At 37.0% G+C, this 22,569-nt stretch overlaps 1 protein-coding gene across 2 annotated transcripts in view; it reads left to right on the top strand.

Moving 5' to 3' along the window:
- Positions 1 to 200: 200 nt before the first annotated feature.
- The window catches only part of plekha4 (pleckstrin homology domain containing A4), a 35,802-nt gene continuing 13,433 nt past the window's right edge, over positions 201 to 22,569 (top strand). Inside the window, exons 1-10 of one of the 2 annotated variants that reach the window (XM_065258806.2) lie at positions 201 to 338; positions 4,151 to 4,223; positions 4,301 to 4,396; positions 5,017 to 5,089; positions 5,790 to 5,890; positions 5,986 to 6,104; positions 6,262 to 6,471; positions 15,771 to 15,993; positions 16,085 to 16,150; positions 16,764 to 16,832. In XM_065258806.2, the coding sequence (XP_065114878.1) occupies positions 298 to 338; positions 4,151 to 4,223; positions 4,301 to 4,396; positions 5,017 to 5,089; positions 5,790 to 5,890; positions 5,986 to 6,104; positions 6,262 to 6,471; positions 15,771 to 15,993; positions 16,085 to 16,150; positions 16,764 to 16,832 (1,071 nt within the window). In that variant the 5' untranslated portion in view covers positions 201 to 297. Of the gene's footprint in view, positions 339 to 2,984; positions 3,112 to 4,150; positions 4,224 to 4,300; positions 4,397 to 5,016; positions 5,090 to 5,789; positions 5,891 to 5,985; positions 6,105 to 6,261; positions 6,472 to 15,770; positions 15,994 to 16,084; positions 16,151 to 16,763; positions 16,833 to 22,569 lie in introns of those variants that run through there. The other variant, XM_065258807.2, reaches the window with a different exon arrangement.

The raw sequence follows: 22,569 nt of genomic DNA on the forward strand, positions 1-22,569 counted from the left end.
ATAATGACCACACAGAAAAACATATACTTGTGTATTAATTGTGTAACTTACTATACATTGAATGATAAAATTGTCATCTGTATGTATAGTGAGATTAAAAGTGTTAGGTTTAGTAAAGTAAGATCTGGTGTGAGAGGTTAATTTCTGAATGCTGAGAGTGAAGTGAGGAAACAGAGGATTCAGTGTTCATGGATGAAAGAGAGATTTAAACCTCCGCAGAGTTTGTGTGTCTGTCTTGTACGTTTGTGTGGCCGTGTTGTGCGTTCGTCTCTTAAAGGGTGAGATGCTCGGAGCGTCATGTCGCTGGAACTTGCTGTCAGGTACAAAAAACAGAGCAGGTAATTAGTTTTTAATCTCATACAGGGTGAATATTGATATTGTTTTACTTTAAGTGGTTTGTGTTTGCAGCTGTTTTGTTGATGTAAAATTTATTTGATCATTTAAGACACTTGTTAATGTCTTATGTGTTTGGCTTCAGTCATTTTGGTTTTTTGGTCGCCTGTGTATTTTTGTGTATGTGAACTTGTGTGGTCTTTCTCAAGGAAAGTCTCAGTCGTGCAGATAAAGACTCCACTTCATTATTTTTAACCTAAAATATATTTCAGTGTTGCATATGATATTCAATATATACACAAAATAGTTTATCACGTCATTTGATTATAACATTGTGTAAATTATTGAAAAATGTAATGTCATAAATTCTACCATCACTCTGTGTTCGCATACAGAGAGAGAGAGAGAGAGAGAGAGAGAGAGACCTTTAACAATTCCTGCTTTGTCATTCACAAGCTTCATCTGTATGTGCGCTACATAGCAGACATTGTGCAGTCATATTTCAGACACGCACACTCCTACACCTAAAATACTCAATCTTCATATGTTTGTGATTCTTCAGTTTATCTTTAATGCTTTTGAATTGTTTCTTAAGGATAAACGAAAACAGCTTTACTAATAAACAGCGACATGATCTGTAGTCTTGACTCAATTCCGCTGAAACCAAATAAAAGATATTTAGGAAAAAATAATTGTTGCCTGAAAGGCTTAGCCTGATGATAATGACATATGATGGCCATTGACTCTTTGTTACAAGAAACAATAAAAATATTTGTTAACATTGGTAAATTAGTTTACATGATCTAACATTGAACAATATCTACATCATTTGGACTTAGCTTGTGTTATTTTAATATGTAAAACCTGTATCTCTTAACATTAGTTAATACACAATAAACTAACATGAACAACTGATATTGAAATGATATAAACTAACTTAAGCAAAGAATAATAAATGCTATCATATACAGCTTATTGTTAGTTTTAGCTAACACATTAACTATTGTTAATAAATAAGATTTAAAAATACAAGTTAGATTTTAAGATTATCATCATTTCTTATTAAGGTTTTAGTTTTAGTATAGCTATAAGTCCAGGGGCATTATTTACTCTAAAAGGCATCCTATCAAACTTGTAAAATGGCAGACGGGGCAAAGGTCCATACAATTTATCAGTTTAACACAACTATTAAAAATACTTTGCTTTTAAATCACATTTCACAAATATAAGTTGATGTTGGGATCAATAAAAACCTTCTGTCCAACAGTTTGGATGTTATTAAATGTCAAGGTGGTACAATCACATTCATGGGCCTAAATGAGACTGTCCTCCAAAAAATAACAACCTCATAGGTCGCTTGTGCAAGCACCCTATTACGACGTAAAGTGACGTATTAAGGGATTAGTGTCCTCTTGTGGCAGTAGCTTATAAATACAACCTGTTGTTACGTTTTAAGGTTTTTGCCTTATACATCAGGTTAGACACATTTAATTTTATGAATTTGTAAATGTAGAAATGGTTTCATAAACATTTTTGGTTTTAAATATATTTTGGAGCATCTAACCCCATCCTCACCCTAAACCCAACCACTTCTCAACCATATTAATCACAACACACAAGTAAAAGTACAGTCAGGTATTTATTGCATAAAACAGTATAAAAGTATTACAAACCATTTGCGGTGCAAACCTTGCGAACTGAAGCCATACGAATACTTTACATGAAGAACGCACAGTCAGATCTCATTCAAACATAAACCAGCATGACGTAGTCAGTCACAAGAGCAAATAGCACTTCACATTCTTAGCTGACGTAATGATGCAATCGGTCACAAGACACACAAGAGGCAATGCCTTTTCACAAAAGGTAGATTGGTATAGTTTTTGTGCCAGGTGGTACAACCAATGTAAATTTAGAAAAATAATATTTAACAAACATCTTTTAATTGTGTTTTTTATTATATTTATGATAACTTGGTATAAAAGGGAAAAGTTTATAATGGCATCCAACTAGAAGACTGCAATGTTAATTAGTTGCAAAACTCAAGTTAGAACTGCAATGAACGTCCCTATGAAATAAAAAACATTGATACATAATTTTAAAAAGTGAATAAGTTAGCTAATAGTTTTAGTTATAATAAACTAAATCAAGCTAAGATGATCTATAATTGTTATTATGCACTTTTAAAATTATTGTACTCAAATTATAGATTTATCTGAATTTTTTTTTACACTTTTAAGTAATTAAATTATTAGATTATTATTTTCGATCAAGTAAACAAAGAATCAGCACAATACAGGGAGCACATTAAAACTTAACAGACCATGTTTTGTTGTACCACCTGACATTTATAATTATAAAAAAATTACATGGACTTAAATGTTTAATCAATAAAACTTTTCAAAACACATGATTCCTGACTCAAAATATTCATTCCATCTGTTTTAAAAAGATGTTTTTTTTTTAAATATTTTTTGTAGCTTGTTTTGTCACTGACCCATATATACTGTATTAATAAAATAGAGACATTAAATCTCTCTCTCTCTCTCTCTCTCTCTTTCTCGCTCGCTCGCTCTCACCCACACCCACACATACTGTACATTCACATACTCTTTGAGTGCATCCAGTGTCCAGGGAAACAGCTGTTATATGTCACTCTAAATTATGGGATGGATGTTCCCAGAATAGAATAAGGACACAGTAGAATCTATAAGACATCTTGAATTTGTGTATGAATGATATCTGGAGCACTACACTTCACTTAAACCCTTGAGCTCGGTCAGTATTTAAAGTCTTTGTGCATGTAAACTAATACTCCTACTGTATGTCTGACACTTCTGATGCTGTGTTCTTTGCATGAGAATGAACTTTGTCTTGTTTGCATCTGTACAATAGCTCTCTTATTCTGATAAATAACAAATGACTAAAGAATGTCAGTGGGATTAGAAGAAATGACGTAGACAAAATGAATGTCTGAATAATAAAATGCATCAGGATTTCCCAACCATTACTGAACAGTACTGGATTACAGTGCTGGTTTACAGTTTCTATCAGCAGTAGGTTTCACAGTAGCTTGGTAGAAATCTTGGTAGAATCTATTAAAAATGTGAAAGTTAAGCAATAAAGCAGGTATAAAAAAATGAATGTTACAGACAGCAGACACTTCTAAAATCAATGACAAAGACTAGTTGTCTATGTACACTCATTTATCTTCCAAAATGAATGATATTAGTTGATTTAATGTTGTTTTGCACCACTAGTGTAATTAAACAGAACTGCAAAAATAGTGACAGCAAACAGTAAACAGGGGCCTTTCATATTGACACTATTTAGAAGATTTTTACATGTTAAAAGCCGTCCTTGCATATGAATACTTTACTCAGTGTCAAGATCACCAATTGCCTTGGATAAAACAAGCAACATAAAATATAAACATTATGTACTAAACATTTTTTTACAAACCCCAATTCCTTATAAAATTATATGAATGTAAATAAAAGAATGCAATGATTTGCAAACCTTTTTCTAATTATTTCTACTTGGCAAATATTGATAATATTAAGTTGTAATTAAAAGTTTATAATTTTAAGTTGTTTGCATTTTGTTTTATTTTTATAAATCGACAGCTCTAATTTTTTATTTTTTTTCAGTACCAAGTGTATATTGTATTTTTGCACCTGTTGAAATAAAGGTTAAATGTTGTTTTGGCACTTGTTATTTCAACTAAAATCTGAGTTTTCATTTAGAGTTCATTTGATTTTTGTCGTTGTTGTTGTTTAACCTGATATTGATGTTTCTTTCTGTTTCATTTCTCCAGGATGGAGGATCAGGACAGAGTCAGTCAGGCATCCAGCGTTGCCACAGTGTCCTTCATGCCAACCAGAGACAAGGTCACTTATAAAACACATACATAAACATATACGAGTATATACTTCATGCACACTGATGTGTGATTATCTGCTTACAGTGTCATGAAAAGGTGCAGACGTTTGGAAAGAGATGCCAGGCAGTGAAGAGAGACCCAAACTGTCCTGTGGTGATCAGAGGATGGCTTTACAAAAGAGTAACACAGACTATAAAAATCTACTATAAAATCTTTCTTTTTACTTTGGGTTTTGTGAGCATCACCAGATAATGATGTATATGCACAGATGAATAATAGCTCAAGGGACTTTACTGCAAATATAAACTTTGTGACAATAAATTATTTGTTTTTGAAAGAATGTATTTTCTGTAAAAAAGCTGATACTACATAAAGATGTCTTACATGATGAAAAGGAAAAATATTAAAATATTTTCATTAAAATAACATAAGTTAGCGCCGTGTCTAATACAATACCTTTCATAATGAACCGTTATGTGTTTATTACCTTAGAACGAGACTGTTTTATCTACATACACCGGGGTCCCCTTACATGAAAGTCGCCATTTTGTGCCGCCATTTTTCTACAAAAGCCCTTAACGGACAATCTTTTTTACTAAGTTGTCTCTGTCGATGACATGCTTGTCTGGCGGCGGCTACCGTAGCTTCTCTATGTGTTTCAAAAGCAAGGGGTGAGCAGTGGACTAAGCCATTGGTTGCAATTCGCAACCTCACCACTAGATGCTGCTAAAATTTACACGCCGCACCTTTAATGTAAACTCAATGCAAAGCTAATTCTCTTATTGTCTCTATATCTGTAGGACAGCACTGGGTTGAAGTTATGGAAGAGAAGATGGTTTGTTCTCTCAAATTACTGCCTGTATTATTATAAAGGTATGAATCTAAATGATTGTTTTATATAGTATGTTCTGTAAACAATGGTCTGTGTTCAGATATATTGAAATATTGCAGAAGTGCATATTGCAGTACACCACAATGGTTTGCAATAACTGGATTATTTAAAAACTTCAAAATATTATGTATAGTCAAAGTTTTAGGTCAGTGCAGATTGCAAAGAGAGTGGCAAGGGATTAATGCTTCTTCTACTACACATATGTATAATCCTGATAAAAATATGTAGTTAAAACTTATATGCAGTGTTAGTCACTTTGGAAAAAGGCATTGGCCAAGTGTGTAAATATAAAGGCAAAAAAGCAAATGCAACATTTTCTTATGTGTATATTAGTGTATTAAAGCGGACATTTTACTTTTTTTAAGATGTTGAATACATTTTTGGTGTCCCCAGAGTCCGTATGTGAAGTTTTGGCTCAAAATACCATATAGATAATTTATTATAACAGATTCAAGGCGGTATTATTACCTTCTGATATCACAAGGGGAGCCATATTTCAATGACCTATTTTTTCCACATGCTTGCAGAGAATGGTTTACCAAAACTAAGTTAGACTCAATTATAGCATTTAAACACGGAAATAGTCTGATTTTCATGATATGTCCCCTTTAAATAGTTTTTCTAGCACATATCATTTATTAGTATTTAATCATTCTTCTCAATCTGATCTGTAATGTTTAGACAGCAGAGAGGAGTCGGTCTTGGGCAGTATTCCTCTACCCAGCTACAGGATTCTGTACTGCTCACCTCGAGAATGCAGGAACCGCAAATATGCATTCAAGGTGAGAGTCGGTGTCTTCTGTGCAACCTGCATGTATGGATATGTACATCAATAACAGGTTTCTGTATGATCATGTAAATGCAAATATGTGCGCAGATTGTTCATCAGGGGATGCGCCCGTATATCTTAAGTGCAGACACTCAGGAGGATATGCTAGGTTGGGTCAGGGCTCTCAGCCAATCGGCAAACATGGAAGCTGATGACATCATCAACAGGTGAATTTCCTGATATTACAGATATCACATATTTTCACAGAATGTTCTTTACATTATGTACAATGAATTTATGTAGAAAACAGTCAAAAAAACATCAGCTGGGTTTTCACAGACCGGGTCACGAATTTTAGGTTTGTCTTTTTGTCTTCTTATCTAGACGCTGTAGCAGTTTTCAGGACTTTACTCAGATGAGAGATGACACAGAAATGGATGAGGTCCAACAGACACCAACGTTTCCAGAAAGAAACGCCCAGATGGCAGGAAAACTGACCCGGGTACAGACAGAACCAACTTTGCATGATCAACACATGATGGGAATTCAAATGAAGACACCGGAGCTGAGAGGAAGACACGGATTCAAACTATGGTACATGATCGAAAAGCTAAAAGGACAATAACAGTATCGTGTATACCATCTTTCACCACACCTCTCCCCCTTTTAATTACATTACAATTCATTTACAACTAAATTTAAGTTGAAAGTGGAAGACTTATGTAACACGGAAACAGATGGGTAAGTATTCAATATAGTATACTCAACAAATGTAAAGTAAAGCCTAGGTTCGGCTCTAGGAGGATTTTAAGATATTAAAGAATTGGGTTAAAGTATATTCAATTAATTAACAGCCGGCAATTTTATTACAGATACAAAGTTTTAAATGAACAATTCCCACAATGTAAATGAAATCACAATGGTCTCAATTCACAATGGATTCATACTCAACCAGAAAGAACAAAACTTGATATTGAACCCAAAAATTGTCCAGTGTAAAGTCTCAATAGTCCTCCTTTATGTGTGTGTGTATGGGTTTAATGTTCAAATGTGGATGTGTAAAGGCCTTTTTCTGTTACTTTTTCTACCCGGGTAGTGTTTGTGTGCTTATCTCAAGTTCAACGGATCCGCATGGAATTGCGATGGCTCTTTGAATCAAAGATCAGGCACTGGCTCGCCGTTCAACCGTGGATCAACAGAATCGACATTAAAAAAAAACCAATCTGCACAAAATAAGTCACATTAAACATTTCTATATACTTTGACATCTTATATCAGGTGCACAAAATGTTCATGAGCTCAGTTGTTAATCCAGCAATGTTAACATAGGCACACTTAACCACATAAAAGTGCCTGAATCTATTATCTCACTGCACAACATCTTATTTGTTCTTTTTCTGTTTTCATTTACATACAAATGATGATGCAAACATTCAATTTAAACAGATGAATTAATGTTGTACATAAATTAATGACATTTCAATCTCCTACACATATAAAAATACACGTTTAATCATCATAAACAACTCTGATTGGTTTTTTCTATGACAACAACTAGTGAAAGATAATGTCAATTAATCCAAAGTAATGCATGAATCAGCAAAAACTCACCAGAGTTCTCAAAAACAAAAGCACTCAAAATGAAGCATTGACTGTTTCAGAGATGAGATGCAACATCAACCTGAGCAATCAACAAGAGTCTTAGTAAACATAAATACACTTTGAAATAAAGAACATAACGAAATTGAAATAATATATTGCACCTACTGCCAGCCACGTGTAAGCAAGTTGAGCTGGCTTCTTCATCTGAATCTTGCACTGAATATCTCACTCACATATTGCATTGTTTACTGCCCCCTAGCGGTTAGATGTAGTATTGCAGCAAACATACAAACATTGGTATACATTGTTTTAAACAACTCAAGCATAACTCAAGGGGGTTACATCCTCCCCTCCTGAACTTGCATGCGTCTCTGCATGTACCTATAAAACCACTGATCTATCAGGAGTTAGCATTCTAACCTCAGGGAAATCATCTGACTCAAGGGCTTGTGTGAAAGCTTTGCTTAAACCACTTAACAGGGATTGCATAACTAATGCTAAGGGGTTTCCTAATGAGGGGTAAGTTAGTCGAACAGGTTGCTCTCTTATTCTTGTGGAACGTCTAAGCTCTGGTACTTCCTGCACAGGGGTATTTCCATTTCTTTCATTCTCATCCATCAGCATTTCACTGTATTTTTCCTCTTTTCTCATTCTCTCTCTTTTTTCTTCAATAGGTTCCATTCGGCTGACCGACTCCTCCATAGACTCATCACTGTTGACATCAACATTCTCCAAATCCTGTTCCTTCACAAGTGAGTGTTCCACATTTTCTTCCAGGGTGTTCTCAGGTAAGTTTGTTTTTTCCTTTCCAGCTAGAGACTCTGCCTCTTCCTCTTCGTTTTCCTCATCAACTTGCACATGTTCAATTTCAATGTCAAGGTTATCTTCACCTCCAAAAGGCAGAAATGGTTGTGCATGTGGATTTAGGGTTGGCTTACTAAAATTTTCTTCCATCTCCCGTGAACAGGGCATGTCCTTGACAATTGTTATTGTAGGATATGGTCTATCCTGCATGATTTCTGGGAAGTAGGAATCTGGTTCTTCATCACCATCACTTGGTTGTTCAACAACATTAACTGGAGCTGTTGGTGGTTCCTTAGAGCAAGTCGTCTTTTCTTTTTCCTCTTCCTCCATCTTGTTGTTTTCATCATCACACTTTTCTGGGTTTAAAAATCCACAAGGCAAGAGTAGATCTCGATGGAGGGTCCTTTCAGGTCCATCTGCAGTAAGAGGTTTGACAACATAGACAGGAGAATAATTTATTTGTTTTACGACTTGGTAGATGGTCTTGCTCCAACGGTCAGCTATCTTGTGCTTGCCTCTTATGCCAACATTCTTAACGAGAACACGGTCCCCAGCTTGTAAAGTGGATTCTCTCACCTTCAGATCATATCGTTGCTTGTTGCGAGAAGCTGTTTTCCTACTGTATTCCACAGCAATCTTGTAGCTCTCTTGCAAACTTTCTTGAAGCTTTTTGATGTACTCGGCGTGACTAACTCTCTTTTCACCTTCAGGTTTGATACCAAAGGCTACATCTATTGGAAGACTCGGCTGCCTCCCAAACATCAGCTGATAAGGAGAAAATCCGGTGGTGTCATTTTTCGTACAGTTATAGGCATGTACCAGAGGCTGCACGAAATCACGCCATCTGATCTTGTCTTCTTCTTGGAGAGTTCCAAGCATTTGGAGAAGAGTTCGGTTGAACCGCTCCACAGGATTTCCACGTGGGTGGTATGGAGTGGTCCTAGTCTTCTTTATACCAAGTAGAAGACAAAGGTCTTTGATCACAGCAGACTCAAAATCTCGACCCTGATCACTGTGCAGGCGTTCTGGTATCCCATAATGAACGAAGAAATTATTCCAAAGTGCTTTAGCAACTGTCCTTGCTTTTTGATCAGCTGTTGGAATGGCCAACGCATACTTGGTAAAATGATCAGTGATGACTAGAATGTTCTTGGTACCTTTACCATCTGGCTCAAGAGAAAGGTAGTCCATGCAGACTAGTTCTAATGGTCGACTGGTCTCAATGTTAACAAGGGGAAATGCTTTTTCTGCTTTTGCCTTTCTTCTGATACACCTCTCGCAAGTATTGACCTTGGTTTCAACATCCAATGACATCCTTGGCCAATAGAACCGTGTGCGAACTAAATCCAAAGTCCGCTCCACTCCCATATGACCTATGGAGTCATGTAAAGCTTTTAAGACAACTTCCTTATACTTCTGGGGTAGAACTAGCTGATAGAGAGGCTCTCCACCATTCATACGCTTCCTGTAGAGGACTCCATCAATGACTACAAGTTGGTGAATCAGTCGAAGCATAAGCTGAACTTCTCTGTTTTCTTGTTGTCTGACACGGTAAGAAAGACGTTTTCCAGTGTTTAAGAGGTCAGTCACTCTACTAATGACAGGATCATTTGCTTGCTCTGCAGCCCAGTCTTGCTGTGACATCCTGGGAAGAGTACAGGAACCAGGAATATACTCAGCTTGATAGAACTCCACTGGGATGGCATCAGTTTCAATGGCAAGACATTCCAGAGCAACAGGTAAGCTAGCATTTTGGTTTTCCACTGTGCAATCATAGAGTTGATGCTTTTGACAAACAGCTCTCACAGCTTCTTCTGGAAAGGAAACCTTATTTTCTCCTTTCAAAAACTTGGAGATGAACTGATTGATACGGTCATCTTCAGCCTGAGAACTGAAATCAGGGCCGACTTGATCATGTGGTCGTCTGGAGAGGCCATCGGCATCTTGATTTTTTCTTCCAGCTCTGTACTGAATGCTGAAGTTAAAAGTAGACAGGGCCGCGAGCCACCTGTGCCCTGCAGCGTCAAGCTTGGCGGATGTTAATATATATGTGAGGGGATTATTATCAGTCATGATGGTGAACTCTGCCCCATACAGATAGTCATAAAACTTATCTGTCACTGCCCACTTTAGCGCTAAAAATTCTAACTTGTGGGTGGGATAACGCTTTTCACAGTTTGACAGACCTCTGCTGGCAAATGAAATCACCCTCATGTGACCATCCTGTTCCTGGTACAAGGCTGCACCAAGACCATGAAGACTAGCATCTGTATGTAAGATGTACGGTAGTTTTGGATTCGCAAATCCCAACACCGGGGCGGTGGTCAGCTTTTGGATTAGTGTCTGGAATGCGGTGTCACACTCAGGTGTCCATCTTCCCCCAAAAGGTTCCCTGAAATCAGAATTGGAGGGAGGTTTAAAGCCCTTTGCTTTCCTTCGAGGTGGACAATAGCCAACTGTTAGGGCATTCAATGGCTTGGCAATTTTGGAATAGTCTCTGACGAACCTCCGATAGTATCCAGTGAAGCCCAAAAAGGACTTCAGCTCACTGATGTTTGTCGGCTTTGGCCAGGTGGTAAGTGCAGAGATTTTTTCAGGGTCTGTTTCTACGCCTTTCTCCGAAACAATGTGTCCGAGATATTTAACGGATTTCATGAAAAAGTGGCATTTGTTCGGAGATAGCTTTAGACCAAACTCTTTCAGCTGGTTCAAAACTTTCATAAGGCGTTCCTCGTGTTCCTCCAGGCTTTTTGAGAAGACAATGAGGTCATCGAGAAAGACAAGGACTTCTTTAAGATGCAAGGTGCCCATGCACTTTTCCATAACACGCTGAAATGTACTGGGCGCGTTTGTTACTCCTTGCGGCATTCTGTTAAATTCCCAGAATCCAAAAGGTGTTACAAATGCCGTTTTTTGTTTATCCTCCTCCTCAACCTCCACTTGATAATAACCTGACTTTAAGTCCATGACGGAAAACCATTTGGATCCTGTCAACGCAGAAAATGTTTCCTCAATATTCGGCAGTGCATAAGCATCTTTGATTGTCTGATTATTTAGTTTTCTGTAATCTACACACAGGCGGATAGCACCATTTTTCTTCTTTACAATAACTATTGGCGAAGCGAAAGGGCTCTCCGACTCACGGATGATTTTTGCATCTTTAAGCTCTTGAAGATGAAGCCTAACAGCTTCAAAATCTGAGGGATGGATGGGCCTCACTCTCTGTTTAAAAGGAGTTGGATCTGAAAGACGGATTCTGTGTTTGACAGCTGTAGTGTGCCCATAATCAAGCTCACCCACTGCAAATACTTCAGGAATGGAGTTAAGCTTTGTTGTGATTCTTTCTTTCCATTCTTCTGAGAGAGAAGAGTCTGTGAAGTTGAACATGAAATTGTTTTTGGGATTAGTGGAACATACAGCATTGCAGTTGACTTTTGTAGTGGAAGACACAACACTTTTCTCTTTCTCTTCAGCTGTGGTGTTCTTTAATGTAGACAGAGCTGATGGAGCATAGAGCTCAGCTAAACAACAGTTAGCTGGGAGTGTGATTTCATGTGCAGTTTCATTCTGGAGGATAATGGGGACTTTAAATGAGGTCCTCCTGGGGCTGGTCAGGACGTAGCTGCACAAAAGCAGACCACCAGGGAGGTTGGAGGGAGTGGATGGCTCTACTACGAGTGGAGCGTCAGCAATTGTAGACACATTCCTAGCATACCCATCCAGGACCATCTTTTGACCCGCTGGAATGGTGACTTGGTTCTTTCCCTGTAGCTTGACTTGGCCCACTTTACCATTGCTTTGTCCCAGGGTGTATCTGTGCAATAGAGCTTTCAAAAGGGGCGAGTATCGGAATTTGCCTTTGGGGGCAGCGTAACTGTTGTCATTTCCAAAACAAGACTGAAATAATAGGTCTAGCGTGTTGGTGCCAACAAGCACTGGAACTTCAGCATTGTACTTGTAGTCAGGGATGACAAGTGCAAGTGTGTAAACAGTTTCGGCTTTTCCAGCAATGTCTTCTGGAAAATGTATGCTCACTTCAGTGTAGCCCAAGTATGGTACAATTTGCCCCCCAGCTCCTTCAACTTCAATAAGATCATCTAGGGGAAGAATTTGAGAGGATGAGAGATATGTATCATAGAAAGATTTGGACACAGTGGTCACCTGTGACCCTGAATCAAGAAGAGCGTTGCAAAGTTGTCCCTCAATAATGATTTGAGCTATGCATTTAGGACCCATTATGCCAGAGATTAACTCACTTTCATTTGTAGGAAGATTCGAGTGAGCTTGACATCTTAATTCTTTTTCGTTCATTTCTTTGGGACATCCTCTACTGCAATGGGCCCCAGTATGTCCCTTTACTGAAACCCCGTCCAGTTTAACGGCATTCCATTCTTCACTTTCCATTCATCTTGTTTCACCTTGAGCTCTTTATACTTTTGGTCCACAAGCGCTTTGTTAATGGAACCTTCACATGCCCTGGCTATGTGGCCATCTTCACCACATCTGAAACAAAACCAAGGTTTTGGTGGTTTAGCTGTGACTGGTTGAGCTAACATCTCCACTTTAGGTGTCACAGTCTTTGAGTATTCTGTCAATCCAGACTCATGTTTCTTCTTCTTCTTCTCCTCAGTTTTGGAGGATCTAAGCTGCATTTGGAGATCAGCTACCTGTTTTCTCAAAGCCTCTGTTTCGGAAATGTAGGCTTGCAGCATCCCTGAGTCACCGTAAGGAGACATGTCAATGACAGATCGACTATGAATGGCAGCTTTAGGTTTTGAACTGCCTAAATGCCTTTGCATTCTGTCCAGTTTTGCCGTACGTCTGTCTTCCTCAGTTCTGAGCAGCAACAAAAACTCTGCAAAGTCAGGTGGTGTCTTCGCTTTTGACTCCAGCTGAAGGGTAAGTATTAATGAATGATCCCAGCAGCCACGCTGAAATTGTTTCAACAACTGACGATCTGCAGATGACCGTTTTACACCATTTCTCCAAACCGCAGTACTAAGCAGTGTTTGTAGTCTTTGTAAATAATCAGATGCTTTCTCCCCAGGATCTTGGTTGGTGTTCAGAAAACGAGCAAAGATTTCATCACCATCCTCAACTAAGCCGTATGCAGAGTCTAGGAGCTTCACATAGTCTCTAGGAGGAGCTGTGGAACCAAGCTGCTTAACCACATCTGAAGCTGGTGGTAAGAGGCTCTCTAAGATTTTCCTTCGCTGGATATCTATGGGAAGTGAATCCTGCAACAGAAGGTCAACATGAAGACACCAAGTATCAAAATCAGCTTCTCCTGGGGGCTTAGGTACTTTTCCTGAGAAGGAACGCAGCCATTTGGAGTGTGTCTGCACAGAAAAAGAATCATTTTTGATGACATGTTCAACCACAATACGCTGTATCTCAGGAGGGTTTAGGTCATCATTGGTAAGTGTGTTAGAGGCAGGCTTTGTCATTTTTCTCCTCACAGCAGGATCAGGGATGTTGTCTGAGCTTAAGACACGTGACTTTGATTTTGGCTTCTTAAAAGGTTGTCTTTTTATATACCTCTTTGGAATGACGTCACTGTTGTCAGAAGGGACTTCTTCGGGGTCAGCATTATCACTGTCATCACTTGACTCAATGGATGAACTTGGCACTTGGGCACTGGGCTGTGCAGAGCGCTGTGCTAGTACTTTGATGCTATCTGCATACCATGTAACTGCTGGATTTCTCACACTCTTAACTTCCAGTGGGAAATTAGGCTCAAGATGTGTGACTGGAGTGTGTACATCAAACTCAACTATAATAATGGACTGTCCTGTCTGCCCAGTAGGGGGAGCTACTCTCACTACTTTCACAATATCACCATATTTCTCAAAAGTTGCAGTAATGTCATCATCTGTGTCATTATCAGTAATGCCTAACACACATAATGAACATTGTGCTTTGACATTGTAACACTTTTCAATATCAGACATACTCATTGTGCTCAATCACAAATATTCTTCAAAAAATAAAACTTGAAATTTCACCACTGTCCAAATATACTTGTAACCGGCTGTAAAAAAAAAATCCTCCTGGCTGGCTCGCCACGAAAAGGTATGTAACACGGAAACAGATGGGTAAGTATTCAATATAGTATACTCAACAAATGTAAAGTAAAGCCTAGGTTCGGCTCTAGGAGGATTTTAAGATATTAAAGAATTGGGTTAAAGTATATTCAATTAATTAACAGCCGGCAATTTTATTACAGATACAAAGTTTTAAATGAACAATTCCCACAATGTAAATGAAATCACAATGGTCTCAATTCACAATGGATTCATACTCAACCAGAAAGAACAAAACTTGATATTGAACCCAAAAATTGTCCAGTGTAAAGTCTCAATAGTCCTCCTTTATGTGTGTGTGTATGGGTTTAATGTTCAAATGTGGATGTGTAAAGGCCTTTTTCTGTTACTTTTTCTACCCGGGTAGTGTTTGTGTGCTTATCTCAAGTTCAACGGATCCGCATGGAATTGCGATGGCTCTTTGAATCAAAGATCAGGCACTGGCTCGCCGTTCAACCGTGGATCAACAGAATCGACATTAAAAAAAAACCAATCTGCACAAAATAAGTCACATTAAACATTTCTATATACTTTGACATCTTATATCAGGTGCACAAAATGTTCATGAGCTCAGTTGTTAATCCAGCAATGTTAACATAGGCACACTTAACCACATAAAAGTGCCTGAATCTATTATCTCACTGCACAACATCTTATTTGTTCTTTTTCTGTTTTCATTTACATACAAATGATGATGCAAACATTCAATTTAAACAGATGAATTAATGTTGTACATAAATTAATGACATTTCAATCTCCTACACATATAAAAATACACGTTTAATCATCATAAACATCTCTGATTGGTTTTTTTCTATGACAACAACTAGTGAAAGATAATGTCAATTAATCCAAAGTAATGCATGAATCAGCAAAAACTCACCAGAGTTCTCAAAAACAAAAGCACTCAAAATGAAGCATTGACTGTTTCAGAGATGAGATGCAACATCAACCTGAGCAATCAACAAGAGTCTTAGTAAACATAAATACACTTTGAAATAAAGAACATAACGAAATTGAAATAATATATTGCACCTACTGCCAGCCACGTGTAAGCAAGTTGAGCTGGCTTCTTCATCTGAATCTTGCACTGAATATCTCACTCACATATTGCATTGTTTACTGCCCCCTAGCGGTTAGATGTAGTATTGCAGCAAACATACAAACATTGGTATACATTGTTTTAAACAACTCAAGCATAACTCAAGGGGGTTACACTTATATATATAAAGAACTAAAAAGTCAACAGCTTAAACAACAAGATACATTTTGTATTTATAAAAATGAATAAAAACAAGGACAAATGATTTTTTTATGCATATTAATGATTACATCTTACCTAAATGCATACAAGATGTCAGAAAGTATTTCCATACCTTATTCATCTGTCATTTTCTTTTTCAGTGATCCTGAAGCTATGCAGCCCTCTCAGAGTTTGGGAAAAACAGATGAAGAGCCTTTTACCTTCCTACTTCCGAGAGATACCTTGGGAACGCTACCTCCTTTTCCCAGAGATCAGTTTGGTTTGCAGTGTCATGGTAATATTGACGGCTGGCCGATGGATAACTGCTCAAGTGCTCCTCTATCACCCTGCATCTACACAGAGAGAAGACATCTGCCCGACACTGTGAGGATCAGGATTATATTTTTTAAACTGCTGATCATATCATAAATAAACTACATTTTATACTCACTTTACCTCTTGAAATGAATTTCAGAGTTTTCCATGTGCATTGTGTTACTGTTCAAACTACCACACAGCTGAACACATGACACTGTGTAAGGTAAGAGAAATACCCAAAAATAATATCTGATTATATCTTATAACATAATTCTGCAAAACTCGAAAACTTTCACAAAACACAGCAGAACTTTATCACCCATCATTCACAATATGTGCATGTTTAACTCATTTCCTGCCAGCCATTTTTTGAAAAGTTGTCCGTCAGCATTTTTTCACAAAATGCCTTCCAGGAAAAATTTATTCTAAAAAATATATAAACATACAAATATATCAAATAAAAGAACAGACACTCTGCTTTTAAACAAACAACAACAAAAAAATGGGGGGAAAGTTATTAAAAAGTCTATATATAAGTCTGGTTATAAACTCTTAAATATGGGTATTTTGTTTTAAGCAAAAAACTGAAATAATTGCATTTTTGTTAAGGAATTTTGTTAGAGATCACATTCAGAACGATTATCAAAACATACACAGAGTTTTAAATTAATAAATAACGTTTTTACTTCAGTTTTTTTCATAAATTTGGTAAGTGGACAATCGTGGTATTGCAGATTAACATAATTTTTCAGAAACACTTATTATGCAAATTTTTTCTCTTAATTAACGATGGCGGGAAAAATTTCACCTTCAGTCAAATTTCTTTTTTGTCCCAGATGGGGAAATCAGACGTTCACATAGAGAGAGAAATACAACCAATCAGAGATCTGGAGAATGATACAGATGTGAGTTTACTCTTATAAACGTGTGTGTGTGTGTTTTGTGTGTTTTGTGTTTATGTGTGATTTTTGTTTGTATATGTTGGTGGGGTTTTCTGTGTTGTTTAGTTTGTGTGTGTGTGTGTGTGTGTGTGTGTGTGTGTGTGTGTGTGCGTGTGCGTGTTTTGTGTGTTGTTTTGTTTGTGTGTGTGCGTGTGTTAGAGTATAGATGTTTGGCCATGTTGAATCTCTCTCTCTCTCTCTCTCTCTCTCTCTCTCTGTGTGCGCATGTGCGAACGTTTGTGGAGCGTCTGAGTAGAGCGTGTGGTGAGTTTGAATGCGATCTTTTTCTAACTTTTCTATAGTTGTTTGTGTGTTTTGTTTATATGTATTGTGGGTAATCGTTGTAAAAGAATAGTTGTTTTCTTGGAAAAAAGTTGCGGGGTTCTGCCCCCGGCGTCGCGGTTTTTTTGCCGGGTAGCATGGCTACCCCAGGTGTTACGAGCAGCGATGATCTAACACGGCGTCATGGGATTAAAATTTTGTCCAAAGTTAGTGTAGAGGAATGTGCTTTAGCGGTTGGCAATGTGGTGGGTTGCAACTCTATTGTTTCTGCGTCTAAGATGAACAACGCGGTTGTTTTGTTTTTAAACTCAATCGAAAAAGCTAATGAAGTTGTTCAAACAGGAGTTGTTATTAATGATATGCTTACACCTGTACTCCCTCTTAGTAGTCCTTCCAGAAAGGTTATCTTGTCAAATGTCCCCCCTTTTGTTGCCGATGCTAATATTGCTAAAGAATTGTCTTTTTTTGGCAAAATAGTCTCTCCCAAGGGCGTAGGAACCGGGGGGGACGGGGGGGACGTGTCCCCTCCAATATTGAAGACAGTTTCATTTGTCCCCCCCAAAAATTATTTGAAAAATATTTGATTTTAAAATCTTTAACTCGCGTGCTTTTATTTTGAAAGCGCAACACAGCGTCTTTTCACCGGCCCGCCCCACCCCCTCAACGGCTAGTGGGGTCTGAAGCTGGCGACAGGTCGTCTGAGGTTAATATGAAGAGACAGCAGCAGTTCAGTTTAAATGATTTCTTTCTACTGGGGAAGAAAAGAAAGAAAGGAAATGTTAGTTGGTATAAATTTTGTCCAGGAGGATAATTATATTTTATGTCTAACGTAAGCCATGGATTAAAGTTCTTCGTCAATTGCAAAATTTTTAAATTCGCTTTGCATAAAGACGACGTGTATTCCTCTTGCTAAGCGGGATTTGATCAAAGCCTGGAGTGGAGCGAAAGCATGTTCTTCTCTTCACAGTAAGCATTCTGTAATCACTTCGCTCCGGGTTTTCAGACTGTAGTGTGTTAAGCTGGTAAAATTGGTGTCTTTGCACTGTATGCCTAGGGATTTGTCCCGTTACATGACCACTCGCGTCCCGTTTTTTAACTGCTATGCTGATCTAATCAGTGACTGTACATGTTTGTTAAACTTCATGTGGCGTCACAAGAACCTAGAGGCAGATGACATCAAAATCCTGTGAGAGCGATTCAAGAAAACATACGAGGAGACTGCTATCGAAATGCTTTTATGGTACTTTGATGTCATCCGCCTGTCGGTTCCAGCACCGCTGCTCGAAGTCGAACCCGCAGCATAAGCAGCAGTGCTGCTGATCACGGCACATGATAATGATCACCGACACCTGTCATCCAATCACAGACCCCGTCCCGTCGAGTGTACATTACAGGGGTGATATACGATTTCATATTTTCTTTTTATAAAGTGGATAATTTACTGTAGCTGTTTCGCCTCAATTTGAAATGCCCCAAAAGCATTTCCAACTTTGCTTGGACATTCTCATGCGTGAGTCACAGCCTGTACGTGTGTTTTAAATAGCAAAATCTATGTAAGATGTTTTTTTAGTTTGTCACAAAAATTAACATGAAGGGGATAACGTTTTTTTAACCCTTAGTGCAGGAGTCACAAGTTTGTTTTAGACATATAGTAAAGGGAATGGTTCAATTAAAGGACTGTGTTAAAAGTAAAGCTGTAAATTAACAAACTATTAATAAACCTACCATATGTTGTAGGCATAAAAGTTATAAATTAGGAGATTAACTATCATTTTGACAAATGGCTTAAAACAATACAATGTATATTCACACAAAACCATACTTGCACTGCTGCTGTAGCCCACCTTTGGTCCTGTATTTTATAGTGACAGTTGGCAATATATGCCACATGAGACTTCAATATTGCATTAATAGCAAAAAAAAGTGGTAGCTTACTATTAATCAGAAGAAAATAAAATATAAACATGCACTGAAAGTGTATTTACTGAAGTAAATACTGAAGTATATTTTAGAGATTAAAATGGCATTTAAAATATGCAAACTGACAATTTTAAAGCAGTTTAAAACATCTCTCCTTAAAATGCTATTGGTCTCACCTATTTACATAAAGTTTCAGTTCACAAGACTTTTTTAAGATTTCAAATGTCAAATCTTTTGTGTCCCCAGAGAACATATGTGAAGTTTTAGCTCAAAATACCATATAGATAATTTATCATGTTAAAATTGCCACGTTGTGATTTTTTTTTTCACTTTTACCCATGCCTTAGACTTGTTGATATTAAGCTGATGTTGTGATTCAACATCTAACTAGTAACGCTACACTCTTGCTAGGTAAACGTTGTTACTATTAACCTTACTAGCCAACAAAGGCTGGTGAAAATATGGCAGACTTTCCAGTAATGTAATGGAGAAAAGCGATTTGACACTAAAAACAGTATTTAGGATGATGATTGTAAAAGAACATGATGAGTTAGTCTGTATGTGTGTTTTTTGCTTGTTCATGACATTCCCATCAGTATTTTTCTATACCTTGTCCATTTCCACTACTTTCATATTAGAGATCAGATGAAGTTCAGCTGGAAACTAACAGTGGTGACACTGGTGAGGGTAATGCAGGGAGAGCTAGCACTGAGCTCCAGGTAGGTGTTATATGAAGGGTGAGGTGATTTTAGATTGTTGATCATGAAAGGAAAGTTTGAACATGATTAGAAGTGAACACGTTAATTATATCATTTTAGTAGAATAAAGTATGTCGGTGAATGTTTTGCAATGTATGACATATTTCTGTTCAAATCATTAACGGATCTGTCAGGTTTCCGATATGTGTCCCCCCCAATGTTAAACTCATTCCTACGCCCCTGGTCTCTCCTATTAGGAAAATTGCTCTTGGCTGTAAATCTCCGCTGCTGAAACATGTTGTGTCTTTTCGGAGGCAAGTCTACATGATTTTGAAGAATAATACCGATGAGCTTAACCTGTCTTTTAATGTAAAAGTTGAGAATTTTAACTATACAGTCTATGCATCATCTGAAAGCATAATGAAGTGTTTTGGTTGTGGAAAAGTTGGCCATTTGATACGTGCTTGTCCTGAAAAGATGGAAGAAAATGCTACTGTACAGACAACCTCTGAGAATAATCAAGCTAGAGCTGTGTCTGTTACAGAGGATGTTGGGGCTCCTGTTGTTGTTCCATCAGTTTCTGGTGGGTTAGTTGTGAATAAACCAAATAAACCCACTATGGCTGAGATTACTGCAGGTTCTCTTTCTGGACCTGACCTTATGTGTTTTGATACTACTGATAAAAACAGTGACATTATTGTAGGTACAGAAAACATGACAACTAATGATGTGCAGGTCAGTGAGGGTGTTGTTGAACTGGAGATGGAAACAGAGTCTATATTCAAAGTCCCCACAAAAAGGAAAAAAAATTGTCAGAGTAAGGCAATTAAACAAGTAAAAAAAGACAAAAATGAAAATGAAAGTTTAATCTCAGATAATGATGCTGATTCTACAGACTCAAATACCTCTGACTGTTCTTATCTTTCATCGCAAAATGAAAATGAAAATAATACAACATTATATAAAGTTGATGACATTTGCAAATTTTTGAAAGAAACCAAAGGATTACCTGGAGTTCAGGTTGAAGATTACTTTCCTGATCGATTAACTTTTATTAATGATGCTAAGATTTTAATGAAAGAAGGTGCTTTTGTTGATAAAGAAGTGTATCGTCTCAGGAAGTTTGTGAGCAAACTCAAAAAGAAAATCCTTAAAGATGAACAACAAGAGATGGTGTAATTTCTTTTTTTTGGTAAACGTTTTTGCTTTACTGGCTGTTTCTTTTATTTTTTGTTTCTTTAAAAAATCATTTATTATGAGAGATTTTAAAATTGGAACTCTCAATTTAAATGGTGCTAGAGACAGTCAGAAGAGAATGGTTTTGTTTGAATTTATAAAACAAAAGCACTTTGATGTCATTTTTGTTCAGGAATCACATACTGATTTAAATAATGAGATAAATTGGAAAAAAGAATGGGATGGTCAAATTTATATGAGTCATCTGGCTTCTAACAGTGGAGGTGTAGCTATTTTGTTTTCAAGGCAATTTTTACCAAGTTCTTGTGAAATAGAGGAAATAGTTAAAGGGCGATTTTTAAAAATTAAAGCTAAGGTTGAAAATGTTGTAATTAATTTTTTAAATATTTATGCTCCCACAAAGGGAGCTGAAAGAATAGTCTTTTTTGAAAAAATTAATGAAGTTATGAAAGATCTAAATTCAGAAGAAATGTTGTTCCTAGGTGGAGATTTTAATTGTACAATAAATGATAAATTAGATAGAAATCACCTTGAGCCACATATTGCATCACAAAAAGCCCTTACTCAAATAATAAAAACATTTGATTTATGTGATATTTGGAGGAAAGTACATGATAGAAATAGACAATATACTTGGGCACATAGTAGAGAGAATCTTATTTCCATGGCAAGACTGGATAGGCTTTATGTGTTTAACTTTCAAGCAAATCTTGTTAGAGATTGTAAAATAATTCCAGTTAGTTTTTCTGATCACTGTTCAGTTATTGGGAATTTTTTTATTAATTCTGTGATTTTAAAGAGTGCTTATTGGCATTTAAACACATCACTTTTGAAAGATAAGAATTTTATAGAGATTTTTAAAGTATTTTGGGAAAATTTTAAAGAACAAAAACTTTTTTATACTTCTTTACAACAATGGTGGGATTGTGGTAAAGTCCACATTAAACAGTTATGTCAGGAATATACTTTCAATGTTACAAAAGAAATGGCCCAATCAATGAAAAAGTTAGAAAATCAAATAGTAGAACTTTTGTGTACAACAGCTTCTACAGGCGATGGTAATTGCTTTGAAAGTAGTAAATCTAAAAAAGAAATGCTTGCAGACTTATTAGGTGTGAAAGCACAAGGTGCATTAATTCGCTCGCGTTTTCAAAGTATTACACAAATGGATGCACCATCTAAGTTTTTCTTTAACTTAGAAAGAAAAAATGGTCAAAGCCGTATTATTCATTCTTTGCGTTCTAACCAAGGAAAAGAACTTACGGAACATAGTGAAATACGTAAACATGCTGTTAATTTTTACTCGGATTTATATACATGTGAGTTGTCTCAAAGAGAAAATGAAAGTTTTGTTTTTTTGAATGACCTTCCAAAAATTGGAGAAGAAGCCAACAATATGCTTGAACAATCTCTGTCAAAAGACGAATTATACATGGCTATGATGAGCATGGAAAATGGAAAGACTCCTGGTATTGATGGGATTCCCGTTGATTTTTATAAAATTTTATGGCCAGTGATTAGTGAAGATTTTTATTTGGTTCTTAATGATAGTTTAAACAAAGGATTGTTACCGTTAAGCTGTAGAAGAGCTGTTATCACTTTGT

Source organism: Paramisgurnus dabryanus, chromosome 22 (genome assembly GCF_030506205.2).
Source record: "Paramisgurnus dabryanus chromosome 22, PD_genome_1.1, whole genome shotgun sequence".
NCBI lineage: Eukaryota > Metazoa > Chordata > Actinopteri > Cypriniformes > Cobitidae > Paramisgurnus > Paramisgurnus dabryanus.